Source organism: Phalacrocorax aristotelis, chromosome 10 (genome assembly GCF_949628215.1).
Source record: "Phalacrocorax aristotelis chromosome 10, bGulAri2.1, whole genome shotgun sequence".
Classification (NCBI taxonomy): domain Eukaryota; kingdom Metazoa; phylum Chordata; class Aves; order Suliformes; family Phalacrocoracidae; genus Phalacrocorax; species Phalacrocorax aristotelis.
This window is the reverse complement of record NC_134285.1, coordinates 25580866-25607292: the sequence shown is the minus strand read 5'-3', so window position 1 is coordinate 25607292 and position 26427 is coordinate 25580866. Positions and strand designations below refer to the sequence as shown.

At 42.6% G+C, this 26427-nt stretch overlaps 1 protein-coding gene across 1 annotated transcript in view; it reads left to right on the top strand.

Moving 5' to 3' along the window:
• Positions 1 to 26427, top strand: part of DNAAF8 (dynein axonemal assembly factor 8) — a 100063-nt gene that overhangs the window by 37832 nt on the left and 35804 nt on the right. The window contains 8 exon segments of the mRNA XM_075106210.1: positions 1408 to 1602; positions 10690 to 10806; positions 13057 to 13201; positions 15343 to 15658; positions 18436 to 18542; positions 21787 to 21941; positions 23316 to 23463; positions 26214 to 26345. Coding sequence (XP_074962311.1) covers positions 1408 to 1602; positions 10690 to 10806; positions 13057 to 13201; positions 15343 to 15658; positions 18436 to 18542; positions 21787 to 21941; positions 23316 to 23463; positions 26214 to 26345 — 1315 coding nt within the window.

The following is a 26427-nucleotide window of genomic DNA, read 5'->3' as shown; positions in this document are numbered from 1 at the left end:
CCAAGATCAAATGGTTATGAATACAAATAAAATAGTAGTTTCTCAAGGCAAGAGCTGTTCTTGGCAGATCAATAAACCTTTTGGCTTATTCAACTAGGATGGTTTTGGTTTCTTGACTTGTCAGAGCAAATGCTTATACGCTCACCTCCTGTAATCCTTGCCTGCTGACAGACAAGCTGCAGTTACAAGCATGTCTGATGGGAATTAGATTTGCACAGTGTGTGCTTTCTAAGAATCTACTAAGCATTCCCAATTAGGCACACTGGCACTGCACAGAGCAACATGGTTCTTGTCTGTGCACTTCCACCACTTAACAATTCTGTGGTGGCTCAGAAGAGTTTGCAACCTCTGTTATTAGGTTTGGGGCTTTTTTGCAGACCTTTCCTGCTTGAGCTATGATTTCTAGGTGCAATAATAGCTGGGGTAGATAAGATGTTTTGCATAATTGTCGATTCTGTTAATTTCTAATTGGGTCTTATTGAGATCACCGATTTTGTTCTCTGGAAGTCCTGCTAATTAAGAACCAACCTTGAAGAACAAAGGGGCTTAGAGGGGAGGTTAAATAATGGGAAACTGTAATTCAGCAGTGCAGTATTCAATATTAATGTATCAATATTAATATTAGTATCAATATTTTAAAAATCTTGACATTAATCTTTTCACTTATCCCTATGAAACCCTTTGCAAATTAATGTTTCATTGTATTGGGCTGTATTATGGTCCTGTTTATGGCCTTTTTACACTCTTTAAGTGTGGTATGTAATCTGCTTCAGAGTAATATTTGTAGGCTGATGGATGTCATGAGCCAGTTATCTTATTCCAGTGTCTTGTAGCCAACTGAATATTGCTGTCAACTCGCCAGTCATATTCATGGTGGAGTTTTCTAACTGAGCAGTCTGAGTGTGTCAAGAGCTCTCCTCTCCAGCGCCTTCACCAAGGGGCACTTTGAGTCAAGTCTATGTGGAAGCATATCCCCAAGTCATGGTGTGATCCCTTCCACACAGCTGATGAGCATCACTGACTGCTGCAGGACAGCGTCTGCTCTTGAGTCACATCTCCTGGATCAGGAGCCCTGACAGTGTCAGGGCCTTTGGTTCTGCCTTTGGACATGGGAGTAGAGACTTTTTGGGGTGATACCAGCATTGTGGGAAGATTGTGCTTTCTGTGGGTGAGGGGACAATGTTAGAGCTCTGGTTGCAGGGATGCAGGGTGTGATGGTTTGGGAGGCTGAGAGGTATTACAGTAGGGATTTGGTTTGGAGAATCTGAAGTGCAGCTGTGTGGCAGAGGTGTGAAACTTGAGACTGGGAAGGTGGCAGACAGAGAAAGAGCTGCTACAGGTGCACGGTACGGAACAGAAAGTACCTGAGGCCATCATCAATGTTCTTTAACCATTAACTCTTTGCAGACTGAAAAAGTTCTACAAGGAACAGCCATCTTTTACCAGAAGATTTCTGCATTTCTAGCCTATACACGGCTTCCAGAAGTTATCTGGTGGAAGGCAGAACTGGTCAATCACTTCCAAAACCAGCTGTGTTCACTTCTTCCTGAAATTCCCTCTGTCCTGCTCAGCTACATCACTGCTGTTAATCCTGATCCTCATGTACTGTACAGAAATGCTTGGACTGCTGGTAATTTTCTTTTTCTCATTAGATCCTGTAAAAGTTGGTGTTCTTCCAGTGTTAACAGGTATTCTCCTTTGCTTTAGCTAAATATTTAAACATAGTTTGAAAACAAATGCTTCTAAGCAGAGTAGATTTCCACTGAAGTGTATGAGGTTACAAGGACATAGCACCTCTTAAAGTCAAGTGTTTAAAATAATTTGCCTGCCTACAGACATCTGCAAGAACATTCACCTCATGCTGTCTATAAGTAGAATGATAATTAACTTTTTCACTTGTCAGGTTAGCAAATGCTCCATAACACGCATTCAAGTGAATGAAATGTTACAAGAATTCATTATACTTACTGGGGAATTTTATTGCTTGAGGTCATCCAATGTTGCCATTAGGCCTTTAACAGCCTATCCTACCTCAGTGTCAATATTTAGACCAGGTTTTCAAAGAAGCACCGAATATGACCTGATTTCCATACCATTTGAGGGAATGTTCTACTTATTTCTTTCCTATGACATCACCAGCTTTGGACAATCATGCTCTTTTCCCAGTATTTCTAAATCAACAAAAACCTCGAGGCACAATTCTGGGGAATGATGAAGACTGCAGTTCTGGTTCACAATGAAATTTAAAATTTAGCTCTGAAATAATGTAGCATGAGAAGTTTTTCAGCAATTTCAACCAGATTTGGGGATTACTACTCTGTGAAAATCAATGCCATGAAAGCTTAAGGGCTTAGCAGTGCACTAAAGGTTTATCCCACTTCCGTGGAGGCAAAGGATGCTTAATGCCGTTGATTTGCAGTCACTGTAGCTTTCAAGTAAAAGCAAGTGCTACAAAGCAGCCTGATGTACTTGTGAAAGATAAATCCACTGTATGCTTTTAAGGCATAAAATAAGGCATCATTTAAAACAGCCAGGGCTTTTATGCAAATCCCTTATTAGGGGAATTATAAATCATTAGAAATTGAACAGCAAGATAGCAGGCACTTTCTGGGGGTGGATCTTTGCCTTGACGCCATAAAAAAACTGGAGTAAATTTAAAGACCACATTCTCTTCCTAAATTCAAATGCTCTGTGCCACCCAGGTTACCAGGCCTGGCTTTCTGATAGGTGTTTCTTGCAGTTAAACAGAAGGGCTGGTTTTGCAAAGAAAGGCTCAGGCAGCAGCTGACCCCTTTGTCTGCCCTGAAGCTTTACAAAGTGGTACCAAGTGTCATTAAAATACAACCAAAAAGTGCTGCACAGGAAATTCAATATAATACTTCTAACTTCATTGGCTTGAAGATTTTGTACAAGGACGGTGATCCATGCTTGCTTCTTATATATTTATATTTATTTTGAGGTGTTGTATACAAAACTAAGTAGACCAAGGAACCTGCTGCTGTGTGATGGAAAAGCATGCAGTGAATACCTCTTTTTGCTCCAGGCAGCTTATGGTATGAGACAAAAATCCTGACAGGTTGATGAAACAAAGGGTAGGAGTGGAGGGAGAAGGAACATCAGGTAAAATTGCTGTATGCTTGTGTACTGACTAGCTCTGCATATGATTTTATGAGCAATTGTTAGCAGTAATTGTAATAACCTTTAAGCACATTGTTTGTTAGTGCATGATCCAATGCCTTGTTTTCAGTCAACTGGTGTAGGGTTTTTTCAGTCCGCTCTGGACCCCAAACACATTGCTTTTCTCTTGCAGTTTTTCTTTGAGGCTTTCTTATTAATGCTAAGCATACAGCCTATTAACCTGCAGTAATTCACTTTTGATATGAAGAGTAAACTGACAATGCAGTCATTAAAACCCCAGGTTAGGTTAGAAGTGACATAATCCCTGTGGAAGTTATTAAATGCAATGTGCCTTGTCATCAAAAAGAGGATTTCTTCATTTTAACATAAAGTAAAAGTACTTTCTCCTGTTAAGGCTTAGAATGCAAGCATTAACCTTAGGGATGCAGACAACATAATGTAGCCAGTGTTGATGCTGCTTTTCTTCTGCCTGTTTGTTCCATTAAGGCACACTGGATTTTTCTTGCTCTCAGTTGTTCTGGACACGGGGACATTTGCCCAAAGGGTGCAACCCCTAATGCTCACCATCTTTTTGGTCACCTTCCGGAGCATCTCCTTGAGCTTACAAAATACACAGGTGCCTGCCGTGACAGAGGAGTCAGGGTGTAGCAGTATTGCAGGGGTGATAATGTCAATGAGGTTTCAGGGAAGAAAGGGAGCACCCACTAAGCCAAGGTGAATGAGATTTTATTTGTTTGTTTTAGTTCCAGAAAACTGATTTTTGTTGCACCTTCTGGTGATCGGTTCCTACTTGCTGCTCCTTTAGTTAGTTTCCCTGCTGACTTCCAGTGCAAGGGCTGTGTTTAATTTTTTGAGACAATAGTACTGTTTAAGGGCACATCTACACAAAGTTCCCTCCTTGCTTTTTACTTAAAGCTCCACAGTTTGTTGTTTGTTTTGTTTTTTTTTTTTAATGCAGTTTTGCCTAGACATAGTTAAGAATTCCAGAACTGGGTTGACGGACCTAAATTTGCCATGATGGTGCAACTCAATGCAGCCAAAAACTTCAGACAACACAGACTGAACTAACAGGAATTTTGATGTATGGGAGTGGACTTGTAGAAAGTAGAGCAGTTCTTTAATGTGGTATTTCAGCCTTTTGGGATTTCTCTGCGAGAGAGTTGATGGTAACTGTATTACCAGAGGAGGACTATGTGTACACACATACATACAAGGTTTGAAAATTGCAAACTTTTTTCAAAGACTGAAATAATTGTGTAGCAGAAGAACTATGCATTGCTGATGAAATTAGACATCACAGTTTCATGCTGTGGAAAAGCAGCCTGGATGCATCACTTGTTACTTTGTGCACTTAAGGCCCCTAATTTAGATATGTGATTGCCCTAACTCTGGGTGACGTCTCTGAGGAGGGATTGAGAGGCATTTCCAGAGGATCTTTCAGACTTGTGAATCTGTGTTTTAGTGTGGGCTCAACAAGAAGACTGTAGCTTCTGAGTTTGAATGCTGTGATGTTTTCATTTACAAGCATCATGGCCTTAGCCCTGCTGAGTGGCTTCAGCATCTTCTGCTGTCTTTTACTATAACTTCTTTTAACCTCATTGCTAATGAGAGGCTTCTCAGAGAACTGCTGCTTAGTACCACATCAGCTTTTCACCCAACTCTCTTCAGGCCCTTGGCTGTGTGGGCATCACCTCTCATGTATCTCAGACTGTAATAACTGGTGGTACACTGTGGTTCAGTGTCTTGTGGTGCTAGCAATTATGCTGTTTTGATTTTAGGTTATTGCCCCATGTGTTCCCTCTTTCTTCTTTCATGCTGTGCGCAAAGAAGCAAACTAGCAGCTTTAAGCAGTACCTAAGCTAGGCCATGTAATGTTTTGTGGGTGGAGGGCACAGACTGAGCTACCTGGAGTGAAACACAATTTGGGCAAATGTTAGACCTGATCCACACATTGCTGTGAGCTCTCAGATTTAGTGTGTGGCTCAAGGCTGTGCTTTCTTCCTCTGAAGCTTCTGCTGAGCCTGATGCCAAAGGTTGAAAGACTTGTTTGTTGAGCAGCTGAAATGGGCATTAGGGGGGATGAAACACCTGGTACAGCACCTCTACATCTGCTTCCCCAAGCCAGAGCCGGCAAGATATTGAGACTTATAGCATGGCAGGTGCCAGCCCCAAAGACCAGCAGCTTGATGGTTTGAAATCCAGGCTAAAGTTGTGAAACAGGAGGTTCAGAAGGACAGGTTCATTCTACCCTTTGCTTTCCAAATCTTGCTCGTGTCTTGTCTTTGCCTGAGTTGGTGCTAAGGACTGGGTCTCCTGTCTAGCACCCTGAGTCTGGTGTGTGGCCTGATAAAGCTGTATCAACAGCTTTGGCAAGAGCACATCATCTGACTGATGATTTCACATGGATACGTCTCATCTGCGGATGAGACATTTGTCTGGGGCCCCATCTATATGAATTTGTAGAAATTAACCATAGCTGCAGACATGAAAGAGCTGTGTGGCTGTATTTTCATGAGGCAGAAGGGAGAAGATGACATCCTGGCCCTAGCTGAGCCCCCTTGGACTTTGTAATGGATTTTAGTGGAGCCAGGAGTTCAGGCTGTCATTGATATTTGTAACTAAAACACCCTAACCTTTAAAAGGAGAAAGGACTACAATGATGTCTACCAGAGTTGGTGCAAAGATTGGCATAGCTTGGGGGGAATAAGCCGTTATGGTTTTTCATTCTTCCTAAAATTTGATAGCTCACGTTTAAATTGTGGCCTTGGCTAATTACACCAGAAAAGAGCAGCTTAAAAGAACTGTCGTGCTAATGTGCTTAGCCATTAGTATTGTGCATGATGGGCAGAAAGGGTGAAAGTCATTGTCTCATCCTTTCTCTTCTGTGTTTTAAGATATCCCTTTTCCTATCCAGAAAGGGGGCAAGGGAAAGTGAGATACATCTTCAAAGTGCCTGAAATAAGTCACCAGAATTGTACATCTTCAGTAGCAAAGCTCTTAATTGGCCCCCTCTATCCCCAACCCTTCTATTGCCTGGGATCTTCCTGCTGTGCTTCCACATTTCTTATACTAAATTCAGTAGTCATCTGAAGTGAGCATGCACACCGGGGAGGGAAGAAGTGCAGGAAACAAATTCAAATTTGTGTTAATCTGGATTCCACAAGGAATACTGCACTAATGCATTGGGATTCGTGACAGCGGGGCTAAGAGAGAGTTTGAGGATAATGCTGCTTAATTCAGGGGCATGATTCAGTGAATCACATCAGACATGTGCCTTGCCTATGCGTTAGCATCAAGGCCTTTGCTAGAGTGAGAATAGTGCTTCCTCTGCTGCCACAGGTGAGGTCAGCGGTGTTGAGGGGGTGAAGTTACATACATGCAGAATTTACAATCTGTCTCTAGAGGTAGTGGAGGGTGCAGTATCTTTCTCAAAGGGATTTGCATGTTGTCTCATAGTGATTATGGCTGAACAGATCTTTGCATTGGAAAGTACCTTGCATGTGAGGAGATGAGATTATGGAATACACAGAAATTATTCCTGCAGTTTCTGTTTTCCTGCTGTGGCTGGGAAGCAGTCTAGAAGACTCACTGCAACTTGAAAGACTCTCTTAGGTAATCTGACAGCAAAAGCTATTTCTTTGTTGTTAGAAATGAGAACAGAAGATGCTGTAAGCAAGAAGAGATACTGGATTTGGTCATATTTCTATATGACAGTTGAAGATTCATGGTTTCACTGCATGCAGCTCCAGTCTTCTCCAAAATGTGCTTATTCTTGTTTCAGCTCAGTATTTTACAACACATTTTTGTTCTGTTGTGGATTTCCTTCCCATAACTGTCTGACTTCATCTTGGTAATACTGTCTGAAACAAAGCAGTCGCTCTGGGTTTCTTTTTACCACTTTTTGAAAAAATGGTGCACGTTCAATCCTAGCTATGGTACAAATTGGTCTTTTCCAGTGTCTTAAGGTAGCAGAGATCATAATTTGTCTCCAAACAAAGAAGAAAAAGAATAACTACAAATGGGAGGTTAATGACATGCCCTCCCTTCCTGCTCTTTCTGTTCATGGCAGTATGGTTGAAGAGGATATCAGTGCTGTAAGAAACCCTGCTTTCTTACAGCTGGGGCTGGGGGAGACAGAGTCATGAAAAAGGTTATGGTTAAATGATTCTGGGTTTTGAAGCCTGTCAGAGCATAAGTTAAAGTATCCCTGGGGCTGCTGTAGCTGCTGTTGGCTAACTATAGGGTACGTCTCCTCCCTGGTATAATGCCTTTACCGTGACATTATTGCACTGCTCTGAGTCTGCATAGCCTTGGAGGAGAAGAATTTTCAGCTAGGTATCAAAGGCTGGACTGCCTCTTCACCGTTCTGCGCAGTGCATGGGGAGGGGGTCTTCTCTCTTCCCCACCACGAGGCAGGTCAGCATTCAGAGATGATTTATCAGCTGTCCTGGGATAGACTTTCTGAACTGCTGTGTTTGCACATAAGCTTTGCAGCTACTGTAATGTTGTTGGAGGTGTAAAAGAGGAACCAGCCCTGAGGTGAAACCAATAAAATTCTCATGCCTACCCTCTCTTTCACTGTGGAATATTAAAAGCAGCACCAAAGTAGCATGAAGATAATTTTGATGATTCTGATGCTATTTATTTAAATAAGAGTGGGGTCGTGCAACTGCCTGCAGAGGGTCACTCTGCATTATATGTCAAATAGGGCTCATCTCAATATTATAGCAACTGACTCAATGCAATTCTCTCCTACATACATGGGAAAGTCGTTTTCTTCCTATTTTTCCAGTGCATTGCTTAGGAAGGCAGTGTCAGTAGTTTTCCTCCACTGGCATGTTTTAGCTAGACTGGAAAAAGAAGGGACTGTTGTAGTGCAGCCATCTATGTGTAATTTTTACCCATGAGGAAAAGGATTTCTAGGAGACTTCTCAAGCTTCATTTTCTGTTGTTCTGTGAAACCATATTCAGGTTGGCTGCTAGAAAACAGAATCTGACAGATCACAGTAAAAGTTTTCCACAGGCCTTTGTTCCCTGATAGGTGTGGCCAGATCCCTGCTGTGGTGGGGAGGGAGGCCAATGGTGCAGCAGCATGCCTGGGGTCGCAGCTGCTCCATAGTTTACACCATGGTACTTCATAAAGGTTGGCTTTTACCTTGGATTTCCCAGCTTGCATCCTCTGTGTCCTAACTGGGGCTAGGTGATTATAATGAAGGTTTCTATGGAAGTGTAGGCTGGTGTTGGTTTGACCATATTTGCCCCTTCTCTCTTCCTTCTTGAAAGTTCATAGACTTCAGGATTGTTCAAGGAGCAGCCTGAACTCCGGAAAACTGGGGTCTTGCTGCATTCCCATTATATAGTACTCGTCTGCGCTCACTGCATTGTGCCAGTGTTGCATGCAGCAGCTGGCAGCAAACATTGGAAATCTGTTTCCTTAGATCAATGTCCTGGTTTCAGCTGGCATAGAGTTAAATTTCTTTGTAGTAGCTAGTATGGGGCTGTGTTTTGGAGTTTTGCTGGAAACAGTGGTGATAATGTGGAGATGTTTTAGTTGTTGCTAAGTAGCACTTACACTGGTCAAGGACTTTTTCAGCTCCCTGTGCTCTGCCACATGCACAAGAAGTTGGGAGGGGGCACAGCCGGGACAGCTGACCCAAACTGACCAGTGGGATATTCCATACCACATGGTGTCATGCTCAGTATATAAAGCTGGGGGAAGAAGGAGGAAGTGGGGACCTTGGGAGTGATGGCGGTTGTCTTCCCAAGTAACCACTATGCGTGACGGAGCCCTGCTTTCGTGGAGATGGCTGAACACCTGCCTGCCCATGGGAAATGGTGAATGAATTCCTTGTTTTGCTTTGCCTCCATGTGTGGCTTTTGCTTTACCTATTAAACTGTCTTTATCTCAAACCATGAGTTGCCTCACTTTTACTCTTCCAATTCTCTCCCCCGTCCCACCAAGGGGGAGTGAGTGAGTGGCTGGGTGGTGCTTGGTTGCTGACTGGGGCTAAACCATGACAATCAATTATTTCTTGCTATTCCTGTGACAGTATTTTCCACAGCAGCCAGGTATAATATCACAAGTGGAGGCTCGTGAATGATTAACTGCAGGGCAAAAATCGACAAATCCATTGAGAGATGTCAAAGCTTTTGGTTTGGTGTCATTGTGTTGACTGAAACCGGGTGAAAAGTGAAATCCCCAGTTCTGCTTTGAGGCAAATATCTCATGAAGCACGGGAAATAGAGGAAGGAGAAAACACAAAAGGTTGCTGAAGCAGAAAGGCAGATGTCAGAAGGTTTTTAATATTATTCAAATTAATTTAATTTTCTGGTTGTTGGTTTTAAACATTTGTAGAATGATATGAAGTGCCTATCATATGCCAAGCAGCAGCAAAAAACCAGGTGATTGCACAATTAAACAGCGTTATATGTACCTCGAATGGATGCTTCTTCATGCAGTGTTAGTCCTTTTTCTACCCATAATAGAAATACTGATGAAATCATGTTGGAATTTAATTCCTTTTTTAAATGTCTGTCCATGTGAGATGAGGGACAGATCAATGACTGCTGTGAATCAAAGTCGTGTCTTTAAAAATAGTGAAGCTACTCTGATTTATACCACCTGAGCCTATGTCTTGAAAGTGACATTTGGGTATTTATTTTTTTTTTCTGATCTTGAAATGAATCCTGCCCAGTGTGAACTCTGATTAAATGCATCTGTACTTCTGGAATGCTCAACTGTGGCATAGCTATGAACATCACTTCTTCACAAACCAGAACTTGACAAACATAACTTAAGCTGCATTTGTTCCCAGACTATGGCCTTGCTTACTGAGCATGTAGTCACAGCAAATTCTTATGAGTGACACATCTTTAAACTTGCACTTGTGCAGGTTGCTTGCCTGGCTGCCCAGAAAATGTATGAGAAACAAAATAACGTGCTGAGATTGAGAAATGCTACGCTTCTGTAAGGCTGTGACCTAAATGCCAGAGCCTCTTTGCCTATCCATGAGTATGCGGCACAATGAGACTTACAGATATGTGTCACTTGTGGTGACATGAGCACAGGAGCAATGTCCTGTTTTGGTTACAAGCATGTAGAAGTTAATGTAATTCTTTCCCTACCCTTCAGTTTGATTAGTTAATTAGAGCATTCCCTCAACAAGGCCCTTTTCTGCTGAATGCTCAGCACAGTCATGGAGAATCAAGGTCTTGAGCTGCTCAGCCTGATCCTGCAGTGCCTTTTGCATGCAACTCCTGTTCATGTCAGTGGGTTCTCTGCATGATGGAGGGTACTGGGTTGGACCCTGAGAATGTTCAGTCTTTCAGAAAGCACTTGCCGATTCATATTATTGGGATATCACTTAATTGGAGCTAGTGATATTGTTGTAAGAGAGCAAACAATAGATTAATGACACTGGAATAATTAGTTTAATCCATTGACGTGCATCCTTATGGGCTTTCTAGCCATAAAATACTGTTTTTTCCTAGCCCTTTATTTTGAGGGGTCAGGATAACACACAGGTAAGATACGTCCTTTGTGCATTTCAGGCAGTAGAGAAGGTGTTTGCGGTGCCAAATGGATTTTACTGGCAGACAGCTGAAACTGATTAAAAATACTTCCCTACTAGCAGCAACATTGAGGCTTGCAGTGATACAGACACTGAGGTAAAAAAGACCCACCAAACCACTCCTTTCTGTCTTGTAGGATGATGTGGGTAGTTGAGAGACTATTAAGTGACCTGGAATATTTCAGTCCTAAGGTTTGGTACAAATACTGATCTTGAAGTATTTCTCACTTGGACCTAAATATATCAGATGAGTATTTTGTCATCAGTATTGATGTGCTGATTGCCCTGAGCCATGGAAGATTAAACTATGAAACGTGTGGGTTGAAGAAATTGCTACCAACCAGGTGTGAATCGGTAACAGTAGACAAAATTTTGATAAGCCAAACCCACTTGACTGCAAGGCAACACATACTTTTTTTTTCTAAACTTGCACTCGAGACATTAAAAAAAACTTCTGAAGTTTCTGGTACTATCTACCTGACCTACAGTAACTGTGTGTGTTGTATGGACAAGTAGGAAGTAATTCTACTTAGTTTACCCCAAATGAAAAGAAGGTTAAAGTAACTCAAATAGGCTGATATTTACCTCTATTTAGGAGTACAAATGTACTGGACCTCCACCCATGTACAAGAACTTGTTAACTATGGTAACTCACCTTTCTTAGCTCTTGTGCAACATAAAACAGCACGTTTGATCTGACAGAGTTCAGTTCCCTGTTAGCATTGATTGAGGGAGATGCAGATATATTAAGCTCTTCCTGAGCATGCAGCAAGCCTGAGCAGTTGCTGAGAGTGTACCAAGTTGCTCCTGGAAGATGCTTGAAGTCCACAATTAGGAGCTGAAGTTACCTTGTACTTGGTGCAGTCAGGAAATGCTTCATGTCTTAGTTACAGTTCCTCGACTTGCCTCAGTGCTGTTAGTGGGTCCATACAGACCTTCTCACAGCAAGGGCAGGATGCTCTGTCAGGGAACGCAAGCCAGGAGCCAAGACTGACAGCAAGGTGGGCAATGGCCCAGACCTCGTGGGCAGGGCACAGTCCCATGTTACCCAAGCAAGAAGAGCAGAGCAGGCCTAGCAGCAGTAACCAGGGTCAAGCAAGATGTCACAGTGATAAGACCAAGCCAGAAAGTCAAATCAGCGGGTTCGGGTAATGGCCAGAATCAGTGATATATGAGGCTGGGCCAAGGCATACCTGTAACAAAGCTGAGAGGGAGACCAAAGCCAAGTGCTTGTCTCCCAAGCAAAGGGGAGACATGCAATTACTGAGGTTTCTCAGTGCTGGACAGCTGCATTATCAAAGTTGGCCCTGAGCCCAGGCAGTCAAGCCTCAAGGACTCTCATAGCAGCTAGAGAAAAATACTTCTTTACTGGCTGCTTTGAATATTGGGTTAATATGAGGAGAGCTTGAGCTAGATGAACATAAAGAAATATAGCTTTTATTCCTGATTAGATGACTTTTTTATGATTTGAGTAAATCTGTGTCTTCATTTATCATGATGGTATAAACCTCATAATGTGTTTATGGGGGAGTAGCATTTCATTTAAAGTGCCCAATAGTGATGAATTCATTTGGTGTTCACTGCAGCCATAAAGCTTGCTGCTGGGGATAGCATTGTGTTGCTTTACATCCAGAAGAACCATGTACGAATTTGAGGCCAGTACATTCGTGCTTTTCTGATCTACAGCTAGGCAATTTTTTATGCACAGCACCATACAACTTCCTGTTGTAAAGCACCTACTTTTCAAAACAATATATTTCTTCTGATGGGAAGGTAACAATAATTTGCTTCCCTTTTGGGTACAGACATTCTGTGTGTGTTGGTGTATGTCTTCCTATGTCCTAGTATGGGCTGAATTGCATTAACTGGGTAAAGAAGATTTCAAAATGTGAAATTGGGACAGTACCAGTGATGTGTCTGCCTTTTGGTTTTGTGTTTTTATGTTGATTTTGGCATTTTGTAGGTATAAAGGAACAATCAGTTGGTTTATTATTACTGAACCATCTTTTGGTAGTGCGTGAAGTTAAGCAGCAGGAGCGATATGCTTCAGTCTCTGCCCCGGAGAACTTGCAGTTTTTTATTAGTAGGCTTATGTGACAAAAGGCACAACTATTTCAGCAGAAATAGATTAAATCATAATTATCATAGGTAGTTATGATTCAGTCTGAAGGTAAGAGCCTACTGTGCTGAACTGCACGTAAACATAAAATAAAAGAAAGCCTCTTTGTATCTATTACAATGTAGATAAAGTATGGGAACTAAAGGTGAGCAGAGGAGATACAGCTGTGTGATTGCTGAGGGCTTGGAAGCATCTGGCTCATTTTTCCAATGTGTTCTTGCTGTTCAGGTTGCCATGGTATTGCTGTTTGAAACTCTCTTCCAAAGTCCCCTAGCTACCCATCACATGTTGCAGCTGGTACTCAGTTCTGGTCTGGATATCTCTGGACTCCGCCTGCGCTATCCTCAGCAGGATGTGCTGTGCTCTAGCTCAGGTGAGGTCTAGTTGTCCTTCACAGATTCCATCGTGTGGTGATACTGAGGTGAAGGCAAAGATCTGTAAATATACTAAGGTGAAGAGTGGAGTGGTTCTGTGGGCATGGGGGAGAGGGTATAAGATTTACATGAGCATTGCTTTACCAGTTCCTGTCTCTTTCCCAAAAGAAATGATAAAAGATCTTGGTCTGTTTCTCTCCCTCTATTCCCAGTGTTCAATATCCATTAGTTGAATTTTTCACCTGTGATACATTTTTGTGTCTCAGACCACTTTAGTTATTATTCATTTGCAGCGATCTTTCCCAGACATAAGCCCCAGGGTCAGACTTGTGTGAGTTAAATATACTTAGTTCCCACTGATTTTCTTGAAGGTTTTAGCTGCAGAAAATCCAGCCTCCTTCTTCCTCAGTTGCCCCATTCCATTGCCTGTGGGACTTCAGAACCATGGGCAAAAGGGAAGTACTGACCTAGCCATCCTGTAATTGCATTGCCTGAGAAGCCATCACCAAAATGTCATACTTGCCTATAGAAGATGGTCTGAGGTGAGAGACCAAGAAGATAAGGCAAACAAAAATTATATGGGTCTCTGAACTCAAATCCCTCTAACATTAGACACAATGTTTTCAAATATTGGCCTGTACTGCTCAAATCTTTTTTTTTCCATTTGTGAAATAGAGACAATGAAGCCTGCCTTAAAGTGTGTATGAAATATTTAGTTGCTAATGCAATATAACCACAGAGGACCAGGCGTTACATTAGCCACAAAGTATAGCAATTGCCTCTGGAGTAAAGTATGGCTTGTACTTTCTTTTAAGCCAAGGAGTTCTCCTGGAAGGTTTGTATGTGACACCATCATGAATGCAGGCAATCCATTTCTCTTGGAGAAAGGTATAGGCAGGCTGAGAGGGAGAGAAATGGGTTTCCTTTTCCTCAGGCAGAAGGGGAGCGAAGACAAGCTTAATCGGAGCAAAATTTTCCAGTCTCCCTGCCCCCTTTTTACATTTGAAAACAATAGGAGCAGACTGCCTTAGAAATGGGACTGCAGTTGTGTCAGCGCTGTGCACATAATACATTCATACTGACAGCTGGAGAAATGAAGGAGGACTCCAGAAACGAATAAGAAAACCGTAAAATCACCAGTCATTAGGAGATGACAGGCAGTAGATCTGCTTCAATGCTCTGTACCATGCACCATTATTTAGGAACACTTTGTATGAAGAGTCAATTCATGTGAGCCGAAAACTGATATGCAAGTTTGTAAATTAGATTTTTACCCTTAGATTGAAACTTTAAAATTACTATTTTAAATATATACAGGCAGTTTCTCCATTATCTACCTGCTCTGGAGACTTATGTTCTGGCTTCTGATTCTTATGCAATAAATGATGTAATTGAATATGGTTTTAAACCTCAGGGAAGAAAATTATACACATTGCTGCTTTTTCTAACAGCTGCAGTAAAAACTGCAGAGGAGCCAAACTTGCTCTTTTTCTGGGGTTATTTATCGGACCCCAACCATGCTGACAGCAGGCATGGAGAAAAGTTTGCCAAAGACATAGGGAAAAGTTGTTGCAGGAAATAAGGGAAGCCACACTTCAAGTCCTGGAGGGAAATAAGGGCAGCTGGTCAAATATTTGCCTGGAAATGTCATAACATAGTACAAAGTCTGTATTTGATGCAGAAGGAAATAATCTAGAAAAGAAGAAAATAACAGATTTCCAGCTTGTGATCCCCTTCCCAGTTTTCCTATATCTGATGAAAATTACAGAAAACATCCCTCTCCTCAGGCCCATGTTCTTGTCCTGTCTCCCCTTCAATCCCCCAGCCTTCCTTGTGGGCATGAACAACATACTGCACAAGAAGTTAAAGTCCTGACCATAGTAATGCTGTGCACACTCTTTCCACAGCAAATATGAGGCAAGCAGCTCCTCTTTCTTTAACAGACTACCTTGAATAATCTCAGATTTACTATTGGTAAAAACATGCAGCTGGTTGCCAGCATATCACCCACAGGACTGGTAACCTGGAGGCTACTTTGAAGTCTGGCTATGAGAGATTTGAAAAGAGCACTTGAGTGGAATGAATGACCTTGAGGTGGGTTGTTCCATGCTTTAGTCACACATGTGTTTGTCTTTCACAGAAAAACTGCCTTCTTCCTATACTTCAAAGACTGGCAAGGTTCCACCAGTGCTGGCATTGGGCCTGAGGGGGCCTAAAGCATGTAGCACCTTGCAGTGTTACATTGGGCTATCTGATCTGCAGCTGGTGAGCATGACAGACTGCAGTTCCATCAATGCCATCTACCACAGGAGCCAAGTGGAACCTCTCATCTACCTGCCTCACCTGGACAACCGCGTGCACAGGGAGCTGTGTCTCTAGTTTGGAGGGAGGGCTGCTGACACAGCCCTGAGTTCTAGTGTCCTGGATCCAGCTTTCCTATGCAACAACAGAGCAAGGTGATGGCCCTGGATGTTTTTGAACTACGGTTGTTTTCACAGGCAGTGTGACATGGAGGCCAGGTAGGCACGCAGCTAGCGTGCTTTGTCTTTATGTATCAGCCTTCTGCTAAAGGTCTCAGTGAGCAAGAGTGCAGGGTGGGAGCCATCTGTCTACTTTTGTATTTTCAAACCAGTTACTAGAGTCTGCAAAAGTCCCTCTTGCACAGGACTGTCTCCTCTGCAGCACATACTAATGTGTTGAGGTGTCAGGTGTGGGACTCTTGCAGTTGCTGCCCATCTCTTGTTCCCTCATAGATAAGCCTGTAATTCATACACTTGCAGCACCTTCTACAGAGCCTGCTGTGCCTGAAACATCTGGTCAGACTGATTTTAGACCTCTTCCAGCTGTGCCTGGTGCTGGAAAAGGGCTGCAAGTATGTGCCACTGAGTAGCCCTTTGCTAGAAAGCTTCATCTAGCTTTGCCCTATGTCCCTTTCATATCAACTGATTAGAGATAAGGGGCTTCAGGTGGAAAAGGTTCTTTGAAGGATTATGACAGAAGTGTGTGAAAATGAAGGGTAGCTTATAAACTTTTAACTCTAGCAAACAGCATGAGAAATGCAATTTAGGACCTGATGGCATAGCAATAAGGCATCAAAAAGTGCTGAGAACAAGTGACATTCAGGAGCCTAGAATCTCTCTCAGATGGATCTGGATCTGGTTGCAGAGGGAACTGGGCTCTTAAGCATTTATTAATCCATCATGCAACCTAGACTCTGTGCTCTGCTGTGTAATGCTACAGGGAGGGTGACTACAGCTCCCAAAGACTCACTTAGACTGTCTTGAATAGAAACAAATTTACTTAATGTTTTTTAATCTTAAAGTTGCTCAGTTTATAACATTGATGTTAGGCTCCCAGAATGCCTGCTATTGGCCTTACTTAGCAGAGCAGAGGTGTGTGAGGGGAAAGGGGTGGGAGACAGGGAGCAAAGCTTCAGCAGCTCTGTGGAAGTCCACGCTGAGCAGCTCTTGCACACCATCTGCACCTGCCAAGAGGCAGAGGGAAGGCTGGATCAGTAGCCTGGACTCTTTTGCACTCCTTCCCAGCACTCTGTTCCCAAACCTCTCTGCAGCTTTTCCTTAATAAAGGCAAGTACTTAGTACATCACAAATCACTTCCCTTCCTGACAATTTTGCAGCTTCCTGGACAGAGACTCAAACCTAAGGATGCAGGAAGCATGTTTAATTCTGTGTGTGTAAGTGAAGGGCTCTGCTGCACTCAGAGGGTCCCTTTCCTTTGGAGGATCAGAGTAGACTGGCCTGCAGAGGGAATAAAATACACACTTGTCTTTTTTTGGCTGATGAAAGACACCCCTGTGGTTGTTCCAAGCATAGGTAGATCTGTGGCTTGAAGCATTTGTTCTACAGTACTTTATCAAAAGCTTTGGCTTAGGGCTTCAAGGAATTCCCACCAACCAGGAGAATATCAAATTACAGATCTCCTCTCCCTGGCTGTCATGCTTGTCACACAGGCCAGCCTCTACACCGGGGTTTTCAGGCCATGGGCATCCCCTTTTAATATTGCTGAACTTGAATAAATGACGCTGTGGTGAAACTCCTCTGCAGAAAGCTCAGACAAGGTCCTGCAACTGAAAGTTCTGGGCAGGTTTTTAAAGATATCCTCCAGATCCTGGATGCTGGGTGCAGTGTGGCACACTGTGTCAGTGGTAGCAGGCTAGAGGTGAGGTGGTCTGCAGTCCCGTTGGCACCTTCTGCAGAGTGGTAAGTGCACCCATGTAGGATTAGTCTGATGCTTGTGGAGGGACTGTGTGTCAGAGTTCAGTTCTGCTTGGCTATTAACAGTGACTGTCACCATTTTTACTTTTAAGATTTGACAAAAATCAATCTGGCAAAGTTTCCTTCTCTTTATTTATTTGTTTATTTTTCCCAGGGATGCTTTTTTCTTCTTACAAAAATGATGAATTCTGCTCTTCTGGTATAAATTAGCCAGTCCAGAGTGGCTCTGCTTCCTAAATAATGCACTTGTCTTTCTCCTAATGCTGGTAATTTGGTCTATTGGGAGACAAGAACACAAACTGCAACTCAGATTGCAGTTTTCAGATTATACTTGCAAATGCTGTGGTCTCCTGGGAGTGAACAAGCAGATGTACTCCAGGCAACTCAGTGGTGGCAGGCGTTGAGGCAGGCAGGTTTGCGTGAGCAGCCTGCACTTCACAGACCTAGCCAGACTCTCACACACAGTTTTCACAGGCTGCAGTTTGTGTTGTGCTCTAACTCTAGCTTAGTGGAGCTTCCTGGCTTTCAGAACCTTATGTTCACTCTGCTGTGATTTGGTCCTTTGGGGTGTGCAGGAATGTTGTAGAGGTTTCACTGCCATGAACATCTCTGCCAGACTTGATTGTGCTTGTTGCCCAACATGAATCTTAAAAACTGGTTAAACTCCGGCTAAAGAACCAAAACTGAACAGCAACCATGATGTATCTGTGGGTAGGAAAAGCTCTGGTAATACAGCCTGACGTATTTCCTGATTCCCAGATTTCCTATCGAAGCTGGCTACTTTGCATTAGCTACTTTTAATTTAACACAGAGAGCCTCAGGGGGAGTAATATAAAAGGATCTTCAGAGAGACCATGATGCAGCTCATGTTACAGACAAGGGATTGAAATGGCTTTTCCAGTAAAGCAGTTTTGCCAGAGAAGCTTCTGTTGTTGCAGAAAGTAGGTTTGATTCAGAACCTGACATAACAGCTTTTAATATTTATCATTTTTCTTCAGCTCCCAGAGTCCTTCATCAAGTAGGGCAGAAGCAGATGAAGAAAAGGTTGATCTCCAGGGCATGGTGCTGTCTTGACCTCTGGAGATGCTTGTCTCAACTACCAAAGGTTGGTGTTAGGGAATGAATCTTGATGTTTTATTGTTCTCCTTCACTGACAAAATGACTTCTGTCCAGCCCACCTATTTTGCGAAATTCTGCCTCCCTGGACTGCTCAGTGCTGTGACCTGGCCAGCTTTAGAGCCAGGAATTAATTTCTACTGAAACACTGATGCCTAAAATGAAGTGACAGAGGAATGTTACCGCCTCATCCTCCTCATGGGAGTAGCTGCTAGAGTCCTGTAGACTGCTTAGATTTCACTGAAGGGTAAAAAAATAAAAAAAACAAACAAAAACCCCACGACCTCACGGGGAATCTCTGCACATAGGGGCCTATTCGTAAAGAAACAGTCATGTCAAGACCTAACTGTTCTTAAACTACATGTTTATCTGATTAGAGATAATCTATCTCTACTGGTGAAAAGTTGAATAAAATCATCGCGGGTATAAAATGGTTAAGACTTCATTCAGGGCAGGACTGACCACACAATCAGAAGAGAAAGCACTTCATGGGGCTAGTATTAACTGGCTATCCCCTGGCTCGGCCCAAATCCCCTTTTTCCCTTTGTAGGAGTAGTCTTCCAGATCCTGAATTTGCACTTAGCTAGCAGCAAGCTTACTGTGTTCAAGGGAAACCTGCTAAGGCGTGCAGGCCTTACAGCTGGCTAAGAAGGATCTGTGTGGTATATGGGTGCCTGCCATAGCAGGCCAACATGCTGCCAGTCTTTTGTAGTGGGGTGTGGCACAGCATATCTCAGACACGAGTGATTTTTAGACAATGCTATTAGACAATTGCTATCCGGTTTCTACTCCCGCAATTAAAGGTAGTTTCACGGGGGGGGGGGGGGGGGAAAAAAAAAAAAACAAAACTGAGGGGTGTGGAAGCCTAGCAGCTGTCAGGGAGAAGACGGCAGAAGGAAAGAAGGGTTGTACTGACATAGAAAGAAGGCATGGAAAATTATCTTGCCAAAGGAAAGAACATATAAGAAAAGAATGAGAGCATAAGCCAAAATAATTACAGTGACAGAGGGGGTGACAGTAAGAAAATGGGGAAGGGAGAATGAAAAAAAAGTCTCACCTTTGAGATACTCTTTCGTATAACTGGGCATGTTAACTCAAGTAGCTTGGCAGACAGCCATTGGCTCTGTGTTATTTGGGATTGGTATTGATGGCAGCTGGTTGCTGCTGATGGAATGAGTCACATTTTCTGCCTCTCCTTCCTTTTATGGCCATTAATGATTCACATTTGATGTGGGCTGCTGAGTTACACCACACCATGTTCCATCTGTATTTGGGCTCAGGAAGTCACTTTCAAGCTTTTCTCCTCAGATAGGTGACTGTATCATGACTCTTAGAAGAGAAGCTGAAAATCTCGTCTGAGAGCAGACACCTATGTGGTTTTAAGGAAAGGAAGCATTCGCTGGATCCTTCCCTTAGGTTTCCAGCAGCTTCTCATGGAGACAGGAAGATATACCCATGCAGATCAAGCAGAACAAATATACTGCTGCTCCCACCAGGTATATTTGCCCCTTCTCAGTAATCAAAGTTTTACTGACTCCAGCAGGTATTCTTGTTGATTTGGGATATGCATATATAGGGAAAAAAAACATCAAAGTGTTATCAACTATAGAGGAACCAAAATCTTACTACCTGCAAACCTAAATTGTGGCAGTTCACATATAATGAATGTGGCACTAATGTCAGTCTGGCCCAAAGCCTACAAAAAGTCTGGCCCATAAAGCCAAACAGAAATTTTAGGCAAAGAGACACTGCCTGTGCCATGCTTTGTAATAAACACAGCTTTCTCTTGTTGCCATTGCTTTGAACTACCAGGCGGAGCCTTGGTCAGATTCTTGAGGGGGACAGATATCCATATCACAAGGTCTAGAACCAAAAGAAACATTCAGTGCTGATAGTTCTACCCCCCAAACAAGTGTAATTGGGACACAGAGACTAAAATACTTCCAGCCCCATTATATCATTTGGTTAGAGCTCAGAGAAATTAATGGGGCAGTGTAGAGCAAACCAATGTAGAAGTGATACTGAGGATTTATCTTCAGAGCTTGCTCTTGGCAGATTATGGAGATCTAAATGTACATTGCGTGCAGAGAAAAAAAGAAAGCTATCTTAGGACTAGGACACTGTAATAATGAAGATGGTGGTAAAAGCAGAGACCAAAGATAAGATTCGAACATAGCAAAGACTTTAGGTAGATGAAAGGCTTCAGGGAGAAGTCTTGAGCTTGTCCTGTAGGACCCAAAATGGGGCTTAGACAGTGCCTGGGAGGTCCTGTAGGCTCTTTCTGTAAGCTTGCCCATACCACGTGTTGCTACCCTGTTGACAGTGAGCTTGGCGTTCAACTTAGAAAACAGGAGTCTAAAAACCCAAGGTTCTAACCCAACATAAATTCAGTTGCTTCTACAACCCTAGCTACTGGGTTGAGGGATACAAGGAGAGCATGAGGAGCCAGGCCCAGTGGATGTGTCAGGTAGGAGAGAGCAGGCTGATACCATTATCATGATAGCCAAGGACAGGAATGTGTGAAGCCACAGATGGTACCAAACCAAAGAGTGAGGTGAAGGTCAAGATCACAGGCTGGTGCAGAGATTTGGGAGCCCATGCTGCAAGGCAAGCTCTGGGTTGAAGGTTAAAGATGGGACTGAAGAAGAGACAAGAGGAAGCAGAAGGTAGTACTGAACAAGATTGTAGAAGCTAGCTACAGGCTAGGACCACTAATAATAGCAGAGAGGAATGGCTGGAGTTGCTTCATGTACTTTGTAGTGGACAAATCACTAATTGCTCTTGTTGACCTTATTTAGTTACTCATCAGTGTGGGGAGGCTTATCAGGCCCTTAGTCCTTGAGGGAACTGACTGCTGTCGGATTGCCAGCTGTAAGGGTAACAGCTGAAACACAGCCTGGTGGGGGCTGATGCACAGCTAGCATGTGAACTGAGAGCATAGATACCTTAAAGATAGATTTAATAGTTCATAGTCTGTCTCATCAGGTATATCTGGCTATCTGGGGTAGATGATTCATAAAGATATTACCGATTATGCCATAAGCTTTTCCATTTAGCTTGGCCTCTGATAGCAGTCACTATGAGCTGGGTAGAGCAAATAAACCTTAAAATACAGTGCCACCATTTGGGATGTGCTTAAATGTGGAACTAACCACTGTGAGAGTTGCCTTGCATTGATACTGCAGCTTCAGTGGAGATAATACGCTGCTTTTCTTATCTTCTTTTTGGTCTAGGGGACATCATTTTGGTGGTGTCACCTGTGGTATCTCCTCACGCGTATGGTAAAGTGATTTCAGTCTGTACTCATTGGGGTTTCAGTCTGCAATGAATCAGACAGCTGCAGCTTTCACCCAAGCAAACCGTTGTGCTGAACAGGCCAACAAGTCAGGTACCGGACAGAGTGCACAGCTCATTGCATACCTTGGGTTACCAGTTAATCTGAAACTAATTATGCTGTGGTCTTATGGATGTGTGAGCTGACACTCCCCTAGTAAGTGTTCTCAAGGACGCTCATTTCCTCTTTACTAGCTAGTCAGCACTTATGTTCTCTGTATTCCTATGAGTAGTACTCTGGTTGCTTTCAGTGATTTTTTTATTTTTTTTTAAGTAGGAAAATCTCACAAGGCCTCAGTCTCTCACTGACAACAGAAGTGTAGATTCATAATCAGGCCCCTTCCTACTAAAACATAGTACAAACATAAATTTTACCCTTGATCTCAAAATAAGCAAGAGCAGGCAGAAGCCACATAAACCAAAACAATTGCCGATCTGCAAATATGTATTCAGGAGGATGGTCTTCATCTAACAGACTGATGTTTGATTATGTACTTCACAGTCCCTTTGGGACTGCTTACGGCCTTTCAGCATGAAGTCCCCTAGTTTAATGCATTCCAGATGAGTTGCAAAATGAGTTTTCCTATTGTCAAAAATATGAATTTTTTTCTCTGAAGCTCTATCTAACATGATGATAGATTTGAGTTACAGTGCAGTTGGTGTTTTGACAAGTCAGCCTAAGGAAACAGCAATAATCGTAAATGTAGGATTTCAGACAAACTTACATATGCAAGAAGTCCAGTTCTGCACTTCTTACATAATAAATCACCCAGGAATCATAGGATACTTTCTCTTACAAAGAAGTGGACCCCTTACTTTGAATTGTCATGCTTAGGATTGTTTGCTATGTCAATCATGAAATGCATAATTTTGCAAATTAAACCATGTACAAAGTCTCTCTTTTCTGCTTGTTCTGTGATCCAGCCTGAGAAATAACACCTTCCCTGCCCATAATATCTTGTAGAATAAACATAACTTATTTATGGAATACTGCAGCCCAAATAGCCAAATATTTGGAGCATGCTCCTAAAAGGCCATTTAAGAAGTTAAGAAGTTAACAGCAGCAACTATTGCTTCAATGTGCTGCTTGGAGCTAAACGTTTCTAAAAAATCATCCTTTGGGACTCAAGATTGTTTTTGCTTGAGTGACTTAGGATGGTACTGCATATCAGCTGAGTTTTAACAGTTGTGGTTTTAGTCCAGCCCAGTTGCAGGGCAGAACGTTTTTATGTTAGGCCTCTTCCCTGAGGTTTAAATTAACTTCCTCCGTCTCATGAATAGATGATGCATGAACACCCATTTACTGGAAGTTACTATGGCTCAGCTGGTGAGCTGTATCTTCTTGCGGCATCATAACTTAACTATTTGCCTGAACCCTACAGTGATTATGTGTTGACTTAGTGGTCTAACCTGGCCCTCGTTATTTCAGATTGCTGTATTTTGCCCTAGCAAGATTTCAAGTTTACCTGATACCAGTTCTACAAGAGGAGAGCTCTCTGCTGAACCACACATGCACTGTCTCATTTTGTTGCTGAGAAAGGAGAATTCTAGACATCGTATTCCTGCATTGGTAAAAGGTAATGCTTTCACTGCTCAACAACCTCAGAAAAGAAGGTTTGCACTTCAGTGCGTGTAAGCTAAACGTTAGCAGTCTAACTGCAGCTGTTACATTGCAGGAAAGATTTATTGAGAATATCAGGGCCTGATAGTTTTGCTGTATGTATCTCCAGCCCATGTGTAAATCAGTCACTACTACATATCCAACAGAGCAGGTTGATCTTTGTCAGTTGTTTGATCTTTAGCACTGGAGTCCTCTTGAACTTAGAATCATAGATTAATTCATGTTGAAATGGACCTGGGAAGGTGTCTCATCCAACATTCTGCTCAGCACAGCACCAGCAATGAATTCAGATCAGGATGCTCAGGTCTTGAAAATCTGCAAGGACAGAGATTCCTCTGCTTCTCTGGGACTTTGTTCCAGGCTTGATAGTCCTTAAGGAGAACTGTTTTTCCTTTATGTCAAGTCGGAACCTCCATTGTTTGAATTTGTGAGCCTTGTCTCTTTGCTTCCCACTGCACACCTTCATGATGGGCCTGGCTTCATCATCTCAATTAACATCCTTTTAGGTATTCTTGCTGCACAGAGAGGTAGGGTAGCAAAAATATGTATGTACCACTGAGCCTGAGGATAGCATCTGATCCTAGCACCCTCAGCCCTGAGTTCTGCATATTTGTGACTTCCAAGCGTCTGAACTGTAACTCATTTTATATGTTGGAACTGCTGAAAACCAGGGAAGTTGCTGCCTGAAATCATCTTACTTGAGTTAGAGTCTGTTCTGATGCTCTGGTTCAGGAAAAATGTCAGCTCATCCTTAAAAAAAACAGGTAACATTAGTCTCAAGTGGGCAAGATCACAGGTGACAACAGTGATCAGTAGGGAGCAAAGAACCTGCCCTACCTGTTTCTTCCTGCTCTGACAGGGGGGTTGTTGCCTGCAGCAGGAGAGTTCATTCCTGCATCTGTTTTTCTGCAAACTCCCCTTCAGATTCCACCACTGAGAGATGATTTGTTGCTGACCCCTCCATTAACACCACCACAAATAGCTCACGTAGAGACATTCACTCACTGCCCAATTGCTTCCTTTAATCCATCCACAATAGAAAAGAACATTTAGAGTTTTGGGGAAAAAAAAAGTGACAATGCAAAAAGTCCCCTGCTTTTTCTCCTGAGACTGTCACAGAATGTTCTGAAAACATGTACAGACACAGTGGATTAATCATGGCAGACTAATTACAGCACCGTGTCACCTGCTGCCTGTAGACCCAAGGAAAGTTGCTGATTAAGGAAGTACAGTTTCTGCTGCTTTTCTCACAGTGCGCCACAAATGATGTTTACAGTGTTCATGTTTTGCATAGGGAAATTTCCACTAGAAATATATAAGTGGGTACTGGAACAAAGGATATTCCAGAGAGGTAAAATGTTTTCCCTCATTTTAGTTAACTCATTTTTTTAACTTTGTTTGTAGACTGATTTTGTGAATGCCTCTTTCCATGTGTTCTCTGATCACTTCAGAACTGATCCAGAGAGATACCTTATTCCTTATCCTGGACCCCAGGAAAGGGGAAGCTGATGTTCTTGCCACATAAGCTTTGGTTTGGCCTCTGGGAGGTGTAGAGTAGCACTAGGACTCGAATAGGCTAAATACCATACTGAGAAGTTCTGCATTTGTAATTGATACCCCTGAAAAGCCTTCAAGGTCCTGAACACTGTTCAATTTTCAAAGCAAGAAAAAGTTCAACAATCATTCCTGAATTAAAGCAGATAGATGGGTGTCTGTGGTTAATGGATCTCTGCCTTGAGGATCAAACACCGTAAACTTTTGTCCAAGCTTTACTTTTTGCCAGGTATTGAGTTTGAATAAACAGCAGTTAATGCTACTCTGGCAGAGATGGCACATTTTTTGATTTCTCATGCCACTTGAATTTTGAAAAGGAGATAGGTGATTGTCAGTGGTACAAGCTCAAATCTCTTGTCAGTGCCACGTTTTGACATCTGAGGTTTGCCATCAGCCTTGAGCGCTAGTAATCCTTTTCCCATGCTACACTACAGTAGATTTTTGACAGGCTTTTATGGTAGAAAGCAATCAAATGTATACGAAGTAATTTTAAAAATAACAAGTCTTTAAAACTGTAGTCTGAAATACTGTTACAGAAGGCTGAAGCAATTGTGAAAGTGTACTGTATGCCAATACCTTAATGTGCTGCCTGCACATAGCCCAGCCTTTTGGAAGAAGAATGGAAACTTGGAGATTGCTGGTTTCAAGCATTCAGAGTCTGTAAAAGTGGGATGGAATCGGATCATTTTCAGAATGGGAGTTAAGTGAGCAGAACACGCTGTTTCTGTTCAGGTCTGTCATCTAGCGACACCTCTGTGGCCATACCAACTTATTTAAGACATTTATTGTAATTCAGGAGCTGTGTAGCATCAGCTATGCAGGTGTTCCACATTTCAGTTAACAGCAGGAGTTAGAAGGTGATAGAAACAACTGGGGTGCTCGTCACAAAGCATAGGTGTCTCCAGAGAAAGCTGTAGCCAAGCCTCAATTTTTCAACAGCTATTTGCCCCACCATAAATGAATATGATTTGGGGGAGGAGGGATGATTAAGTTGCATTTCATGTCTTTAAGGTAACCTTAGACTGGTCCACATTAATGTGTATGTGATAGGACTGTGGTCAGCTGAATCAGAACATTAAATAGTAGTGTTTTCACATCAGACTGCATCACGGAGTTCTGTATTCCTCACCTTTTATTTTGTTCTTTGCATAGGACTGATGAATGAACTGGCAAAGCAGGGCTTTCTTGCAAACAGGCAGAGCAACCTGCCTGCCACTGCTGGGCTGGACCCCTCCATGTGTTTTCAGGTGGTTCCTTACACCAAGACCTTGCTGCAGGCACTGGGTAGGTCAAAGCTATGGGAAATGTTGTTCTGGCTTTTATAAGGTCTGACAACCTTATTAGGAGATTCCTAATGTTCTGAATA